This window comes from Euphorbia lathyris, chromosome 10 (assembly GCF_963576675.1).
Source record: "Euphorbia lathyris chromosome 10, ddEupLath1.1, whole genome shotgun sequence".
Classification (NCBI taxonomy): Eukaryota; Viridiplantae; Streptophyta; class Magnoliopsida; order Malpighiales; family Euphorbiaceae; genus Euphorbia; species Euphorbia lathyris.
In genome coordinates this window covers 14,904,764-14,925,362 of record NC_088919.1, presented here as the reverse complement: position 1 = coordinate 14,925,362, position 20,599 = coordinate 14,904,764, and the positions used below count along the sequence as shown (strand labels likewise).

The following is a 20,599-nucleotide window of genomic DNA, read 5'->3' as shown; positions in this document are numbered from 1 at the left end:
TTTTGTGACAATATTTTATTGTCACATTTTTCAAAAACTTTTAGCAACGGAGTTTTACGTGACAATTCCCGTAACAACTAATTATTGTTACATAAAATTTTATGTGACAACTTTTAATGAATATGTGACAATATATATTGTCACAAACAACCTGATTTCTTGTAGTGAGAGAGAGAAATATACATTTAGGTAACCTGATAACTTATTGGTAACCTGCTATAGCAGGTAATTTATTTAGAATATAATGGTCTCCATGGATGGAGACTCACCATTGAGAAATCTTTCAGGCATCGAAGAGGGTTTGCCGGTCTCCATCCCCCTATCTGACTGTTTTCTATCTTTCAGGTCTTTGGACTATAGCAAGAAGCTTTAAGTCTAAGTCTAGTCCAAAAAATATATTAGTCATACCGATGAAGAAACAAAAAGTTCAGGACTTCAAAAGAAAACAGATCATTATATTAGAAGGTGAAAGCATTGAACGAGATAATATATAGAGCTATATATATATATATGTATATAGGAAAGGAAATCAATAGAGCTAAATATAATAATAAAATAGGTTACTGGGAAACCATTATTCCTAGTTAATAATTTAGTCATGGAAAGTGAAGTAAAATTATCCCTGTCAAAAGTCTGTAAATGAATATCAGATCTATCCATTTATTAAAGTAATCTCACACAACTTGTAGAAGTTAAGTAAAAGATTAACAAGATGAAGCCAATTATAGTGAAATCAACCATTTTCATTTTTTGCATGATGGTATTATCTGCATCTGCCCTTGCTCAAGATACTTCTTTTTTCTTTTATGAAATTGATTATATACATATTTATATATCTATAGATTTAGATTGCATGGGTGTTGATTTTGTGCTGAAAAAGATGAGAAATTGTGCAGGGTGAGAAGACTGTTTGCTGGAAGATGTCAAGATAAACCTCATGCATGTTACGATGACTTTATTAAAGCATATGGAGCAACAAGTAATCCAAGGAATTGCAGTTGCCAAACTAGAAGAACCACCAAATCTGAATCAACTGAACTGATAAGATTAATAAATTGCAAATAAGAATAAATGATAAGATAAGATTAATAAATAAATGAATGAATGAATAAAAAATTTTATTTTCAGCTCGGTTCTATTCTATTTTTAATTCAAATTAGGATTTCTATATTTATTTTCTAGCCATAGTGATTAGGAAGTAAAAGAATATTGAAATAAGCTCTATGATATAAAGTAGATAAAAAGGATTTCAGTAAAATTATAATATAAACACAGGAAGGGGTTTTTCATGTTAAAAAATAAACATGCCGTTCTCCCTGGCCTGGCGGTCGTTTTATGAATAGTCTAATGACTTACAAGTATCAAATCTAAAAGTAATAATGTTGTACTAAAAGAAACTACACCCGTCTTTATTCTTTCATGTATTTTAAGGATTAATAGATCGATTTAAACAAATCTACATGCATGACCGGCTCTAGCCTCCTAATTCTTTTTTTTAATATAAAAAGCCTTCCTTTTGTTCTTCTATTTCTTTTGGCAGAAGTCCCAATTTAGCCCCTAAACTCTACCTTACAAATCAATTAAGTACTCAACCTCTTCAAATCCTCAAGTAAGCCCCCAACCCTGTCTTAAACTCAGCAATTAGAACTTTTTGTGGTAATGGTGGTCCAAATAAGATAACCCCGTAACGGTTATATTTTATATGGGTCTTTAATGGGCTCAAAATATTTTTGATTCTCCAACTAGAAATTATGCCTCTCTCACTTTACCGTGGAACTGGAAACCCAAAATCAAAACATGGTTTTGACTTCTTCATTTTCTTCTAATTGCAATTCTTTCTGCTCTTTTTTAAAATTTGGATCTTTTTGTTTCTTGCATCAAATCTTGACAGAATATTACTTCAAGAATGATAATGCTGCTAAGGAGCTCTTCCACACCAGTTTTTGGTTCCTGATTTCATCTGTATCAAAGAGTCAATAATCTCTATAAGTCAAATTGGGTCTTTCAATTTCACCATTATCTCTTGTAATTCCCAAAATCAACAGTTTTTATATGATTATAGCTGGAAGATTGGGTCATTTGTTTCTTATATAATAAGAAGGTTTCTATTGAGAAGCAAGGCACACTGTTGCCTGCTCCATCGTCAGGGCAGGGACGGGAACGGTTATCTGTTTGGACAAGTTTTTTGGACACAGAAACTGATTGAAAAAACATATAAAATTTGACCATTACGGAGTTACTTTCTTCCACCACCATCTGCGGCAGTGGGGTTCTAGTTGTTGATTTCCCCAAAAGATTAGGACCTAATTGATCATTTGAATAGATTAGGGGCTTAATAGATTTATGAGATACAGAATAGGGGCTAAATTGGACATTAAACCATATCTTTTTCTTTTTCTATGTCTTTATTTTTTAACTAGTTTTAGACCCGTGCTTTGCACGGAAGTTTTATTTATTTTTATTGACATTACGTAGCTATTCAGAATTACATATATTAAAATATAATATATCTATATAATTATTATAATTTAGTCTACTGAATAATGAATGATGAATAATTCAATCAATATTATTAAATACTGATTATTATAACAAAATGGACTCTAATTTTATTATAACAACCTCAGAGAATACAAAGTACGCTCTAATTTTAATATAATAATCTAATTTATTTAGATTATTTTACAGAATAAATAGTGCCAAAAAATAGATAATGATGCTTGAGAATGAAATCCATAAGATTATGAAAAATTAAAAAGTTATATAATAGCAGAAAATGGAGCTTTCATTCACCTGGCAATTCACATCACCCTCAAATTGCAGTTCTGCTAAACCATATGTCGCTAATCTGCAGCAAGAAACAAATCAATAAGCTTACGACAGAGAAAGAAAAGTTGTCATTTATAAGACAGACGATTGGAAGTCAGAAGTAATCTCATTCTATTGAATATTCATTGTTCATCAGCATGTTTCTCGTGAACACGCCAATAAAAAATGTACATTGAATGGATCATGACATGCAAGTGCAATGCACGGTTTTAGAATTAACGTGCATCAGTAAGACTAAAAAGTGAAGATATCTAGACTTGTTTTTTTCAACAATAACAATAAGGGATACAGTCTGTAATCTTTGTATCTTGACATATTTCACATAGTATCGATTTTTGAACAACAAATACATGAAATTCTGTTAGTTTGTAATAAAAAAATTTTATTGGGTTTTCAACAAATAATGATTCTTTAGATTGCAAAACTCATAATAGAACTCAAAAATAGATTATCTAAATAAACACACATAGAAATAATAGCATCAAAAGTGAGTAAAAGCATCATTGTCAACGTTAAATGTAACCTCGTATTCCATTAATTTGAGGTCCACTAAAAAGTAATCCTTTTTTACGAATGGAATTCTAAGTCATTCCAAGTTTAAATTTTCTTCCCTCAATAAACTTTTAGACTTTGCAAACAAAAGTGACAACAAAAAAAAACAACTTTTAGCATAAAAAGAAATAGTGATGCCAATATATTAACTAATCAAACATGACAAAAGATAACAAAGCAAATACATTAATCAAGTTATAGTCCAGTTCCTTCAGATTACTTATTTAATTTCCAAATAACTCAGATAACTGAACCGATTAAATTTAATGTGGTGATAACTGAACTAAATTTAATGGGTTAATTATCTACTCAAAACATGAAAGAATTCAATAACCGAGATTAAATGTATAAAAAGGAAATCAACTTACTAAGAAAATTTTGATAAAAAGATATGGACAGTCGACCAATGCATACCAAACACATATGACAATAGTTCCAGCAGCGAAAGAGGACACATTAAAAGCGGCAACCTATGAAAAATTTCATTTCATAAAACATCTCATTTTTACATCAAAAATATTGATAATATAGTCACTACAAGAAAACAGTTTTTCTGTGGGGAAATTTTCCCCACAAAATATCAAAATTTTGCCATTATATCATTTAGTGGCAAAAATTGAAGTTGCCACAATAAGTGTGCCACTAAAACCTATAATGGCAAAAAAGAAATTCACCATAAATAGCTAATATTTAGTGGGAAAATCAGTTTGGTCATAAAACACATGTTCGCCACAAAAGGTGCATCTACTATGGCAAAAAGTACGCCACAAAAGATATATTTTTTGTGGCAAAAAATTACCCTCAATCGACAGAGCTAATGTGGTGAAAAATGATGCCACAAAATTTAACTTGGTTGTGGCAAATAAATAGCGCCACAAAAGCTAAGTTTTTGTGGCCAAATTTTCCCCATAAAAAGTAATTGTTGTGGCACATTTAGTTTTTTTTTTTATATCCGTCTGTAATAGCCAATATCTATTTAGTTTTTATTCAAAGAGAGTAAGCCATACTGATTTTATAAAATATGCACAAAAAACAAGAATTAGCTATATTTTTTTATGATTGATGTTGTTTTCCTTTGTTCTATAATTAGGAATTGAAGCATATGTTTCCTTGTACAATTATGACTATCCAACATGCACTTGAAGATGAATATGCAGGATGAATTAGCAGAAAGATTGTGTATATATACTAGTTGATTTTTGTTCTCTTTAATTGTGCATCAATCAATAACAAGAAAATAAAAAATGACCAAATGTGTATTAATTAATTGCAGGGAAGATTTCACAGCATATGCACAAGTGTGCTTCAGAGAATTTGGGTACAGAGTTACATGTTAGACTACTATAAATGAGCTCAACTTTGCACCACCAAGAGGTTATGACTCATGCCACCCCTTGGACGATGCTCTTAGCCATTTTGTTTCAAACTACATCAAAGGACATTCTTCGTACTAACGATATTTAGTTGCTCATCATATGTTGTTGGCGCATGCATCAACTATCAGCCTCTACAGTACAAAATATATTACCAGGTAACATACTCATACATATACACTGTTTAAGTGGTCAGGTCAGCTGCTTTTGAGATATTGTAATAATTAAAAGCATGTATGTGTGTGTTATGGTGGGCTTGGAGGTAAAGGGAGGAGCAAACTAAGACGTGTAAGAAAACACTCTGAACTGAAATGGTTGTTTTTGTGTGTATTGGTAGTACCATTGAAACAGAGAAATATGTTAGAGCTTTTGCATTTCTAGCTATCAATTATTTACTTTTTATTTTTTTCACATGACCAGGACCTGTTATGGTTAATTGGACGTCTTAATTCACTCAAAAGCTGAGTGTTCACTTGAAATATCTTAGAAGCTAGAAAGTGTCTTTAGGCAAATAGCAATTTATATTTAGACTTTTATTTGGTTAACTTTCATTACATGCATTGATACAAAATGCATAAACAAACAAATAATTTTAAGAGCTGCACTTTTAGCATCTTGGAAATATCAGGTGTTAAATAGCACAGATAGTTCTATGCTTTACTGTCAAACTCTAGAGCAAAAATAAATCTAAAGAAATGCTCTGTATCGGATTAAGGCGTAAGCCTTATCTGCTGCTTACGAATAGAGGTGCAATCTAATGGTAATTAGCTGTAATTTAGTTCAGAGACACTGACCTCATTATTATTGGTTTGAGGCATTTTTTCCAATTAAAATGTGCTGCTACACTAATAGTGAAAATGAAAATGACTTCAACATCTATCTTAAGCAACTCAGGGCTTTAAACTAGTTATTAATATGCTCTTAGGTTGCAATGAGCATTGAGGAAACACCCAGCAGCTGAAGCTTCTTCCTATTAACAACATTCAATCACAAGAATCTATCAATATAGGAAATAGTCATATACAGAGTATCTGACTGAAGCTTGTATTCCTCTACAACTTCCACCAACCAATCCACCAAAATCCCTCTCATATAGACTGTAACATCCTTTTGAACTGTTTCAATATAATCAGGCAATGGCCTCTTCTTCGGATCTGCCTGAGGATTAAATTCATCAAATTGACATAAATCCTCTTTAATTCCTAATAGTTCTTAATACTTTATTAAAAAATAGTGAAATTGTTTTCTCAGAATGCCAGTTCCTATAGCCATTTCTATCTCCTAATGGTTATAACCATTTCCAGAAATGCCTTCTCAATTCACTTGAGAAACTAAGTTTGATAACCTTGAAAACATTGAAAACATTGACAAATTACCTCCAACTTATGAAGATATTGATAAATGTCAGACTCATAAACTCGACAAATTTGAGGATCATGAGTATCATTCTTGGAAGCATTTAATTTTGAAACGTCATCCTTGTTGGGTAGAATAGGACTTATAGCCTTTGGCTTTGGTTTGGTTATCTGCTTGAGGGGAGCAGCAGAAGGATTAACATTCGCCAGAACAAGGGCGTTTGAGAGGTTAGGCAGGTCTCCTAAAACAACCCTCTTCTTCTCCTTAGAGAGGGGTGTTAGACGACCGCAATTCTCCTGGTCAGCCATGGAAATGAGACCTTTTCCTGAGTGTTGGGGTTTGGAAATAGAGAGGGAGAGAAAGGGATAGATGGAAAAGGGAAATATGTAGAGGATGAAAGAGCGAATATATAGCCATTTTTGTTTTTCAAAACCTAGTAAATTAACGCTTCTATTCCATGGTTTGGTTTCGTTTTAGTGGATTTTTCACGCTTTTTACTTTGAAACGCGAAGATTAGTATCATTCTATTTTAAAAATTACCCTAATAATTTTCCATAATTATAGTTTGGTCAATGATTAAATGAAGATAATTAATTAATTATTTTGATTAAATTAAATACTTAATAGGTAAATCCAGAGAGAATTTAAGTTCTAATGATTCATTTAGATTGATTTTATACCATGTCTTGTGCCTTTCGCTTTTGTTTTGGATTTTGACTCGCCACCAATCATTTTTTGAAAGTTTTTGTACGGACTCATCGCCTTTTTATTCAGATTGACTCTATATGATTTAATTCTGATAAAGATAGTCCGTGGAGAGATTTAGACTCATTTTTCCGGTTACGTATAGGAAAGAGACCTGGTCTTACCATAGCTCGCCCGATAAATCGGTATTATCATAATATCATGTTTTTACTGTTCGTTATGCTTTAAATTATCGATATAAGTCGGATACTCGTGCATTTTAAGATTTTTGGTTTAAGTTTATTTTAATATTGGGATTACGTGTACGTCATCGTAGTTATCGAATTAAAATCCAATTTTACATATATCACATATACAATAAATAAAATATGGATTTCAGTAAGGAATATTTTTTTAGTATATTATAAATTCAAATGACCTTTTCATATTAATTCAAATTAATTTGGTTAATTTTCATCTCGAATTTGATTTATTTTGATTTTGAACCATGTATATAGCATACATGTAATTGATTTATCAAATTAAAATCCTATTTTTTTTTTATTTTCTCTTTTAATAATATTGGTTCGGGTTTCATGGGGTTGAGATCGGGGGTAGCTTTGATGGGATGTCCGTCTTCGGCTCCTCCTTGATAACCAGCCTTTAATTTTTTTAGGGTTAAGGTGCAAAAATACCCGTAACGTTATACAGGAGCAATTTTACCCTTAACGTCTAAAATGGTGTAATTTTACCCCTAACGTTGGAAGTCAAGAACAATTTTTCCCCTAACGTTGATAAATTGGATCAATTTCAGACAATATTATAAAACACAGATTTTATTGTTCATTATTCTGCACCAATTGAATAATAATTCATTCTAAAAAAAGGATTTCATGTTTTTTTTAATTTAATAATAGAATTTGAGATTAATATTTATAAATTTGATGAATTTGAGATTTCTATTCTTACCTTTACTCTGACGAACTTACTCCAAGAGCTAATGCAGTCCCTGTCAATTTCTATCAGCTCCCCCAGTCTTGAAGCAACAAGGGTGATAGACTCAACATCTCGCCTGTTCAATGGGAGGTCCAAAATGCGTACCCAGAAATCACAGCAATCTAGGTTGGCTTCAGATAGTTGATCAATTCCGTTCATATCCCGAAAGACAACGAGTTGCCGTTCGAAATGCCATGGCCCATCGTTAAGGACCTTATCTTTGTTTCTTCGAGAATCAAACTCGCAAAGAAACAGCCCATTTCCCATCTCTTTCAACTGGAAAGCTTTAATTCTCCATGCTCCCAAAAAAGCTTGTCCCATGCCTCTGATGTTGAGAGGCTTACTGGAGAGTACTCGGTCGATCAGACTCGGTTTTGTGTCCTTCACCTCAGACAGGTTTGACTCACTTTCAAGGTCAAGAACACTTTCTTCATTATCTGTGAGTTTTACTTTCCCCATTAGAGTTGCTAAGTTAGTCTCCATAGGTGCGAAGGTTTAAAAGAAATGAGTCTGGCTAGGAGAAGAGAAGAAGTATAGAAAAAAGGAAAAAGAAGGCGGTGGTGGAGGTGGTTTGAGGAAAGATGGAAGAGAAGGTAGTGGAAAAAACCACAAAGGTAAAGTATCCTGACACACAACTAGACGTCTAGCAGGGAGAGGAAAAGAGGTGGCCACAAGTTGGGCATATTTAAATACATTAAGTATTCAATAAATGGATTATTTTTGGGTAATTAATTTATTAGTTACTGACAAAACACACTGTTTAGTCTTTGTATTTTCAAAAACACACACTAAAATCCCTAACGTTTTTCTCGGTTAACTGTTTAGTCCCTAATGTTTTTCTTGGTGAACTATTTAGTCCCTGCCGTTAGACTCTCATGAAGATTCTGTTAGTCAATTTGGATTTGTGTTCTTCTTTTCCTTTATTTTGCTTTCCTTTAAACTCTAATGCATCTGAAATCAACTTTGAGTGTTCTTGTTCTTAATTTTCTTCTTAATCGTTCAAATTCGTAAGCGTTGAGTCTGTTCTTTTTATTGTTCTCCATGCAAATAACTTCTTCTTCTAAATTGGATTACTCTTCTGAAGTTTGAAGGTAAATAGTAAAGGGTAATTTAGTCATTTCCGAAGTCATAAACGGTAAAAAAATGTAACAAACAGACGGAATGACTAAACAGTTCACTGAGAAAAAGGTTAGAGACCTTACCATGTGTTTTTGAAAATACAGGAACTAAACAGTGTGTTTTGTCAAAATATAGGAACTAATAAATTAATTACCCATTATTTTTTGATGCAAAATTATGGTTTGTTTTTGCACTAAAAGCAATGGACAAAAAGGTGGTAGCTAAGTTTATTTTTCAATGATAATCTTGTTTAGCAACGTTTAAATTTAAATATATAGCAATGATTAATTATGGCTAAACATCAAAATATATGGCATTTGATAGTCATTTCATACATAAAAAAAACCAATAATTTTTAACGTGATTGTCATGTCACTATTTAGAAAAAAAAAAAAGGCTGAAATGACTGTAATGACTTTATTGAATAAAAATAAAAATTTAACGACTTTAATTGAAACAAAATGAAAATTCTTTGACTTTTTTTAAACTAACTCCAAATTCAAGTAACCATTAATGCAATTAACCTTATGATATTTAGTGATTTGATAAACTTCAAATCTTACACGATGACATGTAACATGTTTTATTTTATTTTTGATGCAAAATCAGCAAATACAGATATAAAATATCCAAAATTTACAAAGATATGTAGTATAGGGTCAAATTAACAAATTTAGGTACGCGATAGTTCAAAATATAAATACAAGTGTAAAATGTCAAATCATTATAAATACAAGAGTGCAGTTATACATTAAGCTAATCATAGAAAAGAGAAGATATCAACATGCTACGTAATAAAATAAATGAAATTTTGAGACAAAAAGGAGAGGATTCGATAATCGTATGCAATAATACTCTATTTGTATTCATAACTTCATATCCTTCACTTGTTACTGCCTCTATTTCACAATAGATGTCCTTCTAGAGAAATTTTTTTATTACATAAAATATCACATTTTAATTCAATCCATACATCTTGATTATCTTTTTACCAAATATTTCCTTATTTAAGTTGTTTTTTATTTTGAGAATAGATAAAAAAAATTATTAGTTAATACATTTAATACAAGGACAACAAAGTCTTTTAGTTAAATTTAATTACATTTCTTTTAATTATTCTACATTAATCTTAAGAAAATCCATTGTGGAACGGAGAGTACCATTTTGTGGAGAATACATTTATTAGTATAAAAAAATGCATAAAGAGAGACTTTAATAAGCAATATAAGTAAAGGACCTACCATGAGAGACACTTCTTCATGGGTTAAAGTTCTCATCACATGTTAAAAAAAGTCAAATAGACAAAAAAAAATAAGAACTTTTAAAAGTTCACGAGACAGTTGAAGTTTTAAAGCTATTGGATATAATTGGACAAAAATAGAGTGGTCACTGAATGCAATTAGATAAGAATATGTAGTTATTGAATATAATAGGACAATAATATAGATTGTTATGGAACATCATTGGACAAGAATATTAGATCATTTGAAAGTATTAAAAATTCAATGAGCAATTGAAGTTTTGGACTAAGTACATAGACAAAAGATGTATTAAACCTAAGAAATATATCAAATACCAACAAAGACATGAATAGAGAGCATAACAACACGCAATATATATGTTGACGGGTGAGACCAATTATACTATTTATGACGTTGGGAGATAAAATTATTCTGGACTATAGACCTATAATCATATTCACGTGGTGTCATTTTCTGATTCGTGTTAAAAAGAGTAAATCCAAACCCAACTCAAAAGCTTTCGTGTCATAGTCGTGTCAATCTGTTTGGGTTAGTGTCGATTTCATGTCGTGTATTTGAGTTATATGTAATTTTATTATGCATATATATTAATGATAACTTTTAAAAATATAAAAAGATATGTTACTATTTTTAAATACCTTTATGTCATATTTTTAGATTAGTATGTTAACAAAAAACTATCGAAAAAATCCGCTAATGTCACATTAGGGAGCAATGTAACGTGTTTATAAAAATTTAGGAGGTTCGAATACTATTTACAAGTAATAATTATAATTTTATTATCTTTAGTAATAAAGTGACATATAAATACGAGAGAATATAATAATAATTTTAAATATTAATGTTATTTCGTGTCATTTTCGAGTTAACACATCAACTCTTACTCAATCCAAAAATTTGCGTGTCAGTTTCATGTCAACCAAAAATGACACATTACCTACTAAGCTAAACTTAAACACTAAAATTATGTGTCAATTTTGTGTCATAGAAGGATCGAATTACACTGGACCTAATACGGAAAGGTAAATGTCAGTATCAACCTGACTTCTTATCGCTCTGGAGGAATGTTTATTGTTCTGCTAGTAACAGTCCTCAAACTCATTTTGTTATTTGGTTGAAATTAATTAGGTTGAATTAATTCCAATAAATATATACGGCTAACAGCGGTAAGAACCTATTGGATCGCACATGGGACTTGGAATCGGAGAACGAAATAGTAATTGAGAGGGTGGAGATTAATAGGGACCGATATTTATATACATAGGGATTGAATGAATTTAATTGATAATTATAATTAGATTATAGTTACAGTTAAATTAACTTATTATATGATAATATTAATTAGAATGTTTAATGTGATTATATCTCTTAATTAAATTAAACCCCTAACATAAATAAATATCTAATTAGGATTATTATTATTATTTATTTATATTAGATATAGATAAAGATAATAATTGTATTTCTTTATTTATCTAATTAGTAAACCTATTTGGAATAGGATTCTAATTAGGAGTTTTAACCTAATGTGATTAAGGTTAATATTTGAGAGACTATAAATAAACCCCTAGGGCTATGAGAAATTCGGCCAACACCAATTAGAAGGGAAGAAATTCTTCCGAACTCCACTTGTCTAATTACTCTTTCGTTTACTTTCTCTTTGATCTCGTGTCGATTCCTTTAGAGGCAATCAATTTAGATTGATATTCATTAGTTGATTACTAACTGTTTTCTTTTCTATTGTTTTCATTGTTCGTGAAACATGGTTAAGAAGTTTATGGGCTCTTCGTTTACAACGGTAGATAGATCATCAGAAACGGTACACTTGTTTAATCCCACTTTATATGAAATAATGATTAATGGATATTGGGAAAAGTGAAATAGATAAAAATTTATATTTCTGATGCGCCTAAGCTTATCTATTTTCCTTCATGTTGAAGCCTGGATAAGGTTCCTCTAATGCCAGAATGACTTTCAAGGGGTGAGTTATGGCAAACTTGGATGGGTTTGGCCCTAAGTCCTATAGTGGCCCCCATGTATACTGTAACACCCTGGTCCAATACAATGTAGATATGTCCGCTTTGGCCCAATTCCAACACATTGGGCCTCACGGCTTTAAAACGCGTCTGCATGTATTAGATTCACATCTTACTAATAAGCCCCAATCACTCCCTCTCCATTTCCGATGTGGGATTCAGTTCATTCCTGCCCCCATCGCCATCCCTTAAGGCCGCTCCTTGCCCAGGCCTTCTTCCCCGATGCCACCCACTCCGGACCGGGTCGTTACAGGCCCACCAGCTTCCGCTTGGTTCGTCCCTGAACCACACATCATACGTGGAGATCGGCTCTGATACCAATTGTAACACCCTAGTCCAATACCATGTAGATATTGTCCGCTTTTGGCCCAATTCCAACACATTGGGCCTCACGACTTTAAAACGCGTCTGCATGTATTGGATTCACATCTTACTAATAAGCCCCAATCACTCCCTCTCCATTTCCGATGAGGGTCAAGTTGGATTGTAAACTGTTGGATCAACTTTGTAGTGATAGCTAGGGTCACTAGTGTATGAAGACTGAACTTCTTCGAGCCAAGAAGGAATCACCACAGTTAGAGCCTTGAGCTGTAAGCTTGCTTCTGTGTCCTTAAACTGTCCTGAGAGAGCATCAACCACACGATTTTCACACCCTTTCTTATACTGTATAGAGTATTTCAACCCCATTAATTTAGAAATTACCTTTTATTGTATGGTAGTATGAAGTCGATGTTCCAATAAATGCTTTATACTCTGGTGATCTGTTTTGATAATGAAAGGTGCACCCTCTAAGTAGGACCTCCAAGTAGTGACAGCTTGCAAGATGGCTAGGTACTCCCTTTCAGAAGAAGACAAAAGTTGCTTGAGTTGCTCAAATGCATTGGTTGCTTCTTGAGTCCAATAGAACTGGTCTTTCTTCAAAAGATCAAATAGTGACCTACTCACAGTGCCATAGCCCTTCACAAACCTTCTTTAGTACCCTATTAAGCCCAAAAATCCTCTCAACCCTTTCAAAGTGGTAGGTCTAGGCCAATTTGTCATGGAAATTATTTTCTCAAGATCAGTAGCTACCCCTTCCTTAGAGATGATGTGGCTCAAGTAAGATATTCTATCTATCCCAAACTCGCATTTGAAGGCCTTATAGCAAATACTTGGTGATTTGTAAGAGTTGAAATACCAACTGAAGATGTTCCTGGTGAGACTCCAAGGTAGGACTATAGATTAGGATATATCATCAAAAAATATGAGCACAAACTTCCTAAGATACGACTAAAAAATTGAATTCATTAGAGATTGAAAAGAAGACGGGGTATTTGTGAGCCCAAAAGGCATTACCACGAATTCATAGTGGCCAGAATGGGTCCTAAAAGCAGTTTTGTGGATGTCTTCCGCTCTCATTCTAATTTGGTGGTACCCTGCCCTCAAATCTATCTTAGAAAAGATAGCTGCTCCTTGCAACTCATTTATGAGCTCCTAAATAACATGGATAGGAAATTTGTCTTTCACAGTTATTTAATTCTCTGAAGTCCACGCAGAACCTCCAAGTTACATCCTTCTTCTTCACAAACAAGGCTGGTGAGGCATAAAGGCTATTGCTTGGCCTTATCACTCCATTTTCAAGCATTTCTTCCACTAGCCTTTCTATCTCATTCTTTTGATGATGAGAACACCTATATGGTCTTATGTTAATGGGTTCAGTGGCATTTTTTAGTGGTATATTATGATCATGGGATCTTTTAGGGGGCAAGGAAGTTGGTGGTTAAAAAAGATGGTCATATTGTGATAGGAGGATTTGAATATGTGTTGGGGAAGGTGAGTGTTTGGGTAAGTTGGACTAAGGAAAATTTCTTGTTCAAGTTCCTTTTGAGACAACATAAGGAATAGTTTGGATGTTATTCCCTTCAATCCCCTAGACATTAACTTATTGAATGACTTCATAGTCATCCTTTTCAGAGCCATCTCTTCCTTCGTCCATTTCAATTCAATTTGTTTTCCTTCCTTATGCACCAATAATCTATTACCATCAAAGTCAAAAGTAACATGGGTGTGACTCCTCATCCAATCAACTCCTAGGATCATATCATAATCCCTTAAATCTAGGACTCTTAAAGTGAAACATAACCTAGTATTTTGCATAGCCCAATTGTAATTATTACACTTTGAGGTAACTGTGAGTTGCCTTCCATCAACTACTATTACTGCTACATGTTTGACTTTAATTAAAGGCAGTTTTACTTCATTGGCTAGCCTAGCATCCATAAAATTATGAGTGCTAAGTATCATTATAGGTTTCCTGTTAAGAGTACCTTTGAGTTTCATGGTAGTTTCAATTAATCCTCCATCTAGAGCATTTATAGACATCAGGATTTGCTTCCTCAATTTTGATTCTCATCTGTATCAGCTACTTGTGTTTCTAAGTGGTGCTGGTCATTCTCCACTTCCTCCAACTCCTCTTCAGCAGTGATAACAAGAAGCTTCTTGCATTGGTGTCCGGGATGATACCTATCTCCGCACTTCCATCAAGCCCCTATGATTCAGTTTCATGTATGGTTTATTTTAGTGGGATGGGAGGGGATCTAAAATTAGGTTTAGGTTTTACAGCTTCCAGAATATTTTTCAAGTGACTCTCTTGAAGTTTGGCCTGTTTGATAGTTGTGAATATCTCTTTATGCTCCTTAGTTCTTACTGCAGATTTCAACTCAGGTTTGAGTCATGCTACAAAGCTTTTTGAGAAAAAAGACTCTATCAACTCCGTGTGTTCCTTCTCCATCTTAAGTTTAAGCTCTTCAAACTAATCCTGGTAAGCTGCAACTGAAGAGCTATGTCTCAGCTAAATCAATTGTTTTACCACTTCTATGATTTTAGTCTCCTGAAATCTCTTTTCAACTTTTACAACAAATTTCTCCCAAGAGATTCCTGGATGAGTAGAAATCCAGTTCTTGAACCAACGTTCTGCTCTTCCTTGCATGTACATACCTGCAAACTCAACCTTCTTATCTTCCATTACTTCAAATAGTTTATAGTATTTGGAGCACTTACTGATCCAGTTCTCTACTTCACTTCCATTGAAGGATGGATGTTCGTATTTGGGCAACAACTTATTAAAGTAAGAACCCTTATGGTTCTGAGTCTCTCCTTATTGGGGAATGATAGGAGCACTTCCCAAAATTCCCCTATCAATGTTAAAGGCAGACACAAGGTTTTGAGTGAAAATGGGTTGAGAATCTGGCTTGGTTTGGATGAGTTTGGCTAGAGAGGTGATGGATCTATGTACCATGTCCTCCATCGATTGATGGGAATCGATTTGGTCTTTTTTGAGTTGATTTTGTTCAACTAGAATGGAATCTAGCCTTTTTTTTTAAGAGTTCAAGTTGTTTTATATTTATTAGTTTTAACCTACATATCATATATTATCCTATTCTTGATTAAGCTCAATTCTTAATAAACATTTTGTTACTTAATTTTTAATTTCAGCTTTCTAATGAAACAAACACCAAATTTAGACTTAAAAACAAAATTAATATATAGTTTATAATAGGCATAAAGCCCATTTGACCTCTGAACTATAGGTTGAATATCAATTAGCCTCCTATTCTACACAAATCAATAATCAGATCCTTTAATTATTTAATTTTCATCAAATCATCCCTTCACAAAATCTGGAGCTAAACTCGGTTTCAACCGAGTCTAAATCTAAACTAAGATAATATTGTGGTTTTTTTTCTGATGAATTTTGAAGCAGTTTTCTGCATCGTTGTTTTATCTCTGCATATTTTTCAGTACAAGCAAGGATCATACCCATATAGTTGCCTGAAACTCTGATCATAACAAACAAACCAAAAATTAATATGAAGATGCATTGATATTGATTGGATGATATGTATAATACTATAACTTGATTTCTTATATCCATTCCAATTTCTTTTAGTTGAAAATTGATACGAACAGTGTTCTAAAAATCGGCCAAGGCGGCGTCTAGGCGGGGATTTTTAGAATACCGTCCCGATTTTCACTAATCGGGCGGTATAAATCGGTTGACCGATTTTTGGCCGCCTAGACGGTCTTAGGCGGCTTCCAGGCGACCTTTTTGAAAAAATTGGTCCTTAAATTTTATGTCAACCTTTTTAATTTTAAAAAATATTAAATAACAAAAAAATAAAATAAAAACTTAAACTATTAAATTTATTTTTAAGAATATTAATTTTATTTTATTTTGACATATTCTGTTATAAATATTATTTTATTGATCTATTTGTTATTTTATTAAGGACATTAATATAAATAATATTAAAATATGTATCTTTTTCTATTCTAAATATTTTATATTATTATTTTTACATAGTATAATTCATATATTAATGGTATTGATATAATACTTTATTTAATAAAAAATAAATAAATATAAAAAATACAAATCCGATTAATCCCGATTAATCAGTAAGGGTCCTCTCCGTCCGACTAGCGCCTAGCGTCTTTTACAACCTTGGATACTAAGATGCATTGATATTGATTGGATGATATGTAATTTGGTAATTAGGGGCTTGAGTTTGCTCATTCAACTAATTGAAGACATGCATCCACCAAACTAGCCCTCAAAGGTTTTATGATAACTGTATTTGCAAAACCTATTGCCTTAGCCTTATCAAATTAATAGTTGTAATATTGGTGGCAACAAGTATCACGTTAGGCAACTTAAACATGTGTCCTTTCTGTTTCCAGTCCATTAGCCATGCACGTGTAATAGATGCCTCTGTAGAAATCCACAAGTCTTTCTTGACTAGAACTATATCCCACTAACTGGCTAATGCTGTAAAAGTAAAAATGCAAACATAAGGGTGCAATTCAAAAAAAAGAAGCAATTGGGATATTATATTGAAGAAAACACTAACACCAACTTACCCATATGTCAAAGAACCATTTTTTGCACGAAACGACTTGAGACTACTTGCAACATCAGCAAAGATATTGATAGATAACAGTATATTTCACTATCAAGTTGACATTCATTATATTCACCTTCTTTACATTCATTTATTTGTTTCGTATATATGGGTCATACACATACTGCTAAAGGAAGGTTCTCTCTAAGGAAGGTTGCGATAGTGAAAGGTTGCGACGATTGATTTTTTCTATATAAATAAAAAAAACCTCGCTCCTTCATTAATCGAATTATTTCTATAAACTAAATCAATCCACTATTTAGGTAATCTCCAAAGAAGGCTTAATTAAAGAAAGGTTTCGACGATTGAATTTTTCTATATAAATATAAAACCCCGCTCCTTCATTAATTGAATTATTCTCCGCTCCTTCTCTAATCAAATTTTATCATTCAGCTAGAGTAAGCTTTCATCATGTTCAAGAAGGTACTGTAATTCCTCCTCTTTTTACATGGGATTAGATTGTGTGGATCATTTATTTCTTATTATCATTATGGAATTTTAATTAGCTGTGACTGAATTTATGATTTCTTTTTTTCTAGGGTATACTTAGCTCCCTGTTGAAGTATATCAAGGGAAGTAAATTTGGTGAAGTGGAAACAGAACTTCCTATGGTCTTTGCTAGAGATGAAGATGCTGATGGGATAATGGATTTAGAGATTGGTAGGTATTTACTCGGCTTTTGTAATTGTAATTTGAAAGTCATGTAACACTTCAAGAATCAATGGAGGTCTTTGCTATGCTGACATTTGTTCATTTGTTTTTTTTTTAAATTCAAAAAAACCACTTGAATATGATATTGATGATGCTGATGCTGAACCCGAAGATCAGAACATGTTGTAGAAACTGAAAAACAGACTTCGGTCTTTTAAAGGTCAGTCATTTTGCTATTGAGCATTGTTAAATTCATGTTATTGTTATATTTACATTGGATTTTGGATGTTAAATCCACTGTAAAATAACAAGAGCATAATTTTAACAAACTAGTGTTGGTCTTTGTAATGTGAGAATTAGTTCCTTGGGGGTTAAGAAACTATTTAAAAAAATTTCTTTTTAAATGCTGACTTGTTTCTTTTCTCACTTAAGGGTTTTCACTTAATTGTTAGCACAGTGATATTGAGTGAGGTCAGAGGCAGCTTTAGTTAATCAAAGACTAAGGTTGCTTCTAACGTTGAGTCAGAAGATAGCACTTAAAAGTCTATCATGAGCTCAGCACCAAATCACACAACTCAAGATATATTCAGTTAAGTGTTTTACTAGGCACAATAAAAAGCAAGCAGATAAGGAGTTAAGGGTTAGAGAATGTTACTCAGCAGTTTTATCCTGGTTCGGCCTTCTGCCTACATCCAGTCCCTGGAATCCTTTCGAGCTTTAATCCACTACTGAGCTCTTTTGGATAGAGCACAGACCTCTTACAATAGTCAGCGAGTATACAGAGTACCTTCCTCTATATCCTATACTCAACACTATTCTACCTCTGAGTGCTAAAACCGAGCAACTCAGAGTCTTCTAACAATTTTAGCATTGATAAAGGTTTTTGTTTTAAATACACAGAACACTTTGAATGATCAAAAATCTAATCTTTTACACAAGAATAAGAATGTGTGTAAGATTGCTTTGCTTTGCTTTTGGCACAGAACTTCAAGTAGGAATTTGGTCAGCATTTCAACTTGGTGAAGATCTGCATCGAATGAAGCAAACGAAAGACCTATTTATAGTGACACCTTGAGCCTTTGGTCATTTCGAAATTCAAAATAACCGTTGGAGGGAAATGACTCTACTGTCCCTTTCACTCCTCAGTGCTTAGTCTCTTCGACCAATGAAAACGTAGTCTTTTCTGTCTTGATCCGTTCTTGAAGCTTTTGGTCAGTACGCGTCAGGTTGTCTCTCTATTTATGGTAAAGATTCCTGGACAGCGGAACGACAACTGTTCTGGCTCAACTGAAGCTTTCCATATTTGGGTAGGCTTTGTCTCCAAGTTAGCTAAGTCAACTTCTGTTTTGTCTGTTATCTGTTGAACTCAGTGGCTTCATTGTAAAGCAGTCTAGCAAGTCTTCTGGATCCTTCTTCTTGCTGGACTGAGTTGATTCATGAGCTTGGATCTTGTTTGCTTGGGCCTTGACCTTGCTTAATAGGCTTTGGGCCTTGGTCTTAATGTCTTTCAACACTTGAACAAACACATTAGTAACAAATAAACCAAAGCATTTAAATTTAATGTGTTGAGATATTTTATCTTAGGGATTTAATTCTACTTTAAATAATTTTGTCAAATCAAAATCATTGTGGAAATGTGTTTCAACAACTAGCGCTACCACAGTGGATGTCAATCCATCCGATTTTCCATGTCAGCAATTTGAAACAGTATCATCCAGATCCAATAGATGATCAGCACAACAAATCAAAAAGACCACCAATCACAAAGAAATCACCAGCTAGCAGGGAAAGTGAGAAAATCCTTGCAAAACGCACAACAACAGCATCGCGACGATCTTACAAAGAGTACCTTGTCAAATGGAGAGCTTAAGGAGAAGAATAGACTAGTTGGGAGAAAGCCACCGACATCCAACCTTTTCAGCACAAGATTGAAGACTTCTTCAAGACCCGTTCAACAGGGACGTCGAACCTCTGAGTGGGGGAGAGTGTAAGGGGGGGACTATTCTTGTAAACGTAATATGTAATGGGGGAGACAGTGAGTATTGTGTAGTAATGAAACATTGTAATAGTCGTTGTCTAAAAACCTCGACTCGGTATAAGAAACACGATAGAGGGGAGTGACATGTCACATTAGACTTGTCACTAGGCATGACGACATTCTACCATCTCTAGTAGTTGCTCCCCCTACTACTACGGGATGGGGCCTCTTGGAAGTAACACTACTGCTTATATATGAATAACATCATCCGTATATTGTTCCTTCTTGTGTGTCTTATATGTTACCCGTGCGTGTGTATGAATGTGATGGTTGCCTATATGTTGGTATTTTATGTATGCTACTATATTCCCTATATATATGGTTCCTATCTAACCCCTATGTGTGGTTATTACAGTTAGAGTGATCTAATCCCCTTAGCTGGGTTACTTCGGAGAAGACAAGTAAGCGCCATACGGGCCGCGACTACTGGCCCTGTGACATATCGCACGGGTGCAAGACTAGTAAGGTGCAAAAATACTTCCAACATTGATAGCTAGAAGCAATTTTACCTCTAACGTTTAAAATAGTATAATTTTACCTTAATATTGGCAGCTAAGAGCATCTTGCGCTTAACGTTGGCAAATTAGATCAATTTCAAATATCATTATAAAATACAGATGTTTTGTTACTTATTCTGCACCAATTACATAACGATTAATTTTTTTTTTAAAGTTTTTACATTTTTTATTATTTAGAAATAGAATTGGAGATCAATATTTTTAAATTCAACGAAATATTTGAATTTTTCTATTCAACTTGTATA

General features: G+C 33.2%; 1 protein-coding gene across 3 annotated transcripts; it reads right to left on the bottom strand.

The window, feature by feature from the left end:
- Positions 1–1,824: 1,824 nt before the first annotated feature.
- LOC136209430 (uncharacterized) lies at positions 1,825–8,428 on the bottom strand. 3 transcript variants are annotated; one of them, XM_066000892.1, is made up of 3 exons: positions 7,764–8,428; positions 2,794–2,848; positions 1,825–1,960 (listed from the first exon to the last, which is right to left on the bottom strand). In XM_066000892.1, exons 1-2 carry the CDS (start codon positions 8,271–8,273, stop codon positions 2,813–2,815), a joined length of 546 nt encoding a protein of 181 aa, XP_065856964.1. In that variant the 5' UTR covers positions 8,274–8,428; the 3' UTR covers positions 1,825–1,960; positions 2,794–2,812. The 3 variants fall into 3 exon arrangements, with proteins under 3 accessions (XP_065856964.1, XP_065856963.1, XP_065856962.1); XM_066000891.1 differs by lacking the exon at positions 1,825–1,960 and having other exon boundaries at positions 2,594–2,848; XM_066000890.1 differs by lacking the exons at positions 1,825–1,960; positions 2,794–2,848 and adding an exon at positions 5,429–5,912.
- Between the last annotated feature and the right edge of the window lie 12,171 nt (positions 8,429–20,599).

What these genes read in the sequence shown, in the direction of transcription:
- LOC136209430 (XM_066000890.1), bottom strand. Translation starts at nt 8,273, where the DNA reads ATGGAGACTAACTTAGCAACTCTAATGGGGAAAGTAAAACTCACAGAT. An exon ending in GTAAGTTCGTCAGAGTAAAG is followed by an intron (nt 5,913 to 7,763) that starts GTAAGAATAGAA and finishes TTTAATCCTCAG; the next exon opens with GCAGATCCGAAGAAGAGGCC.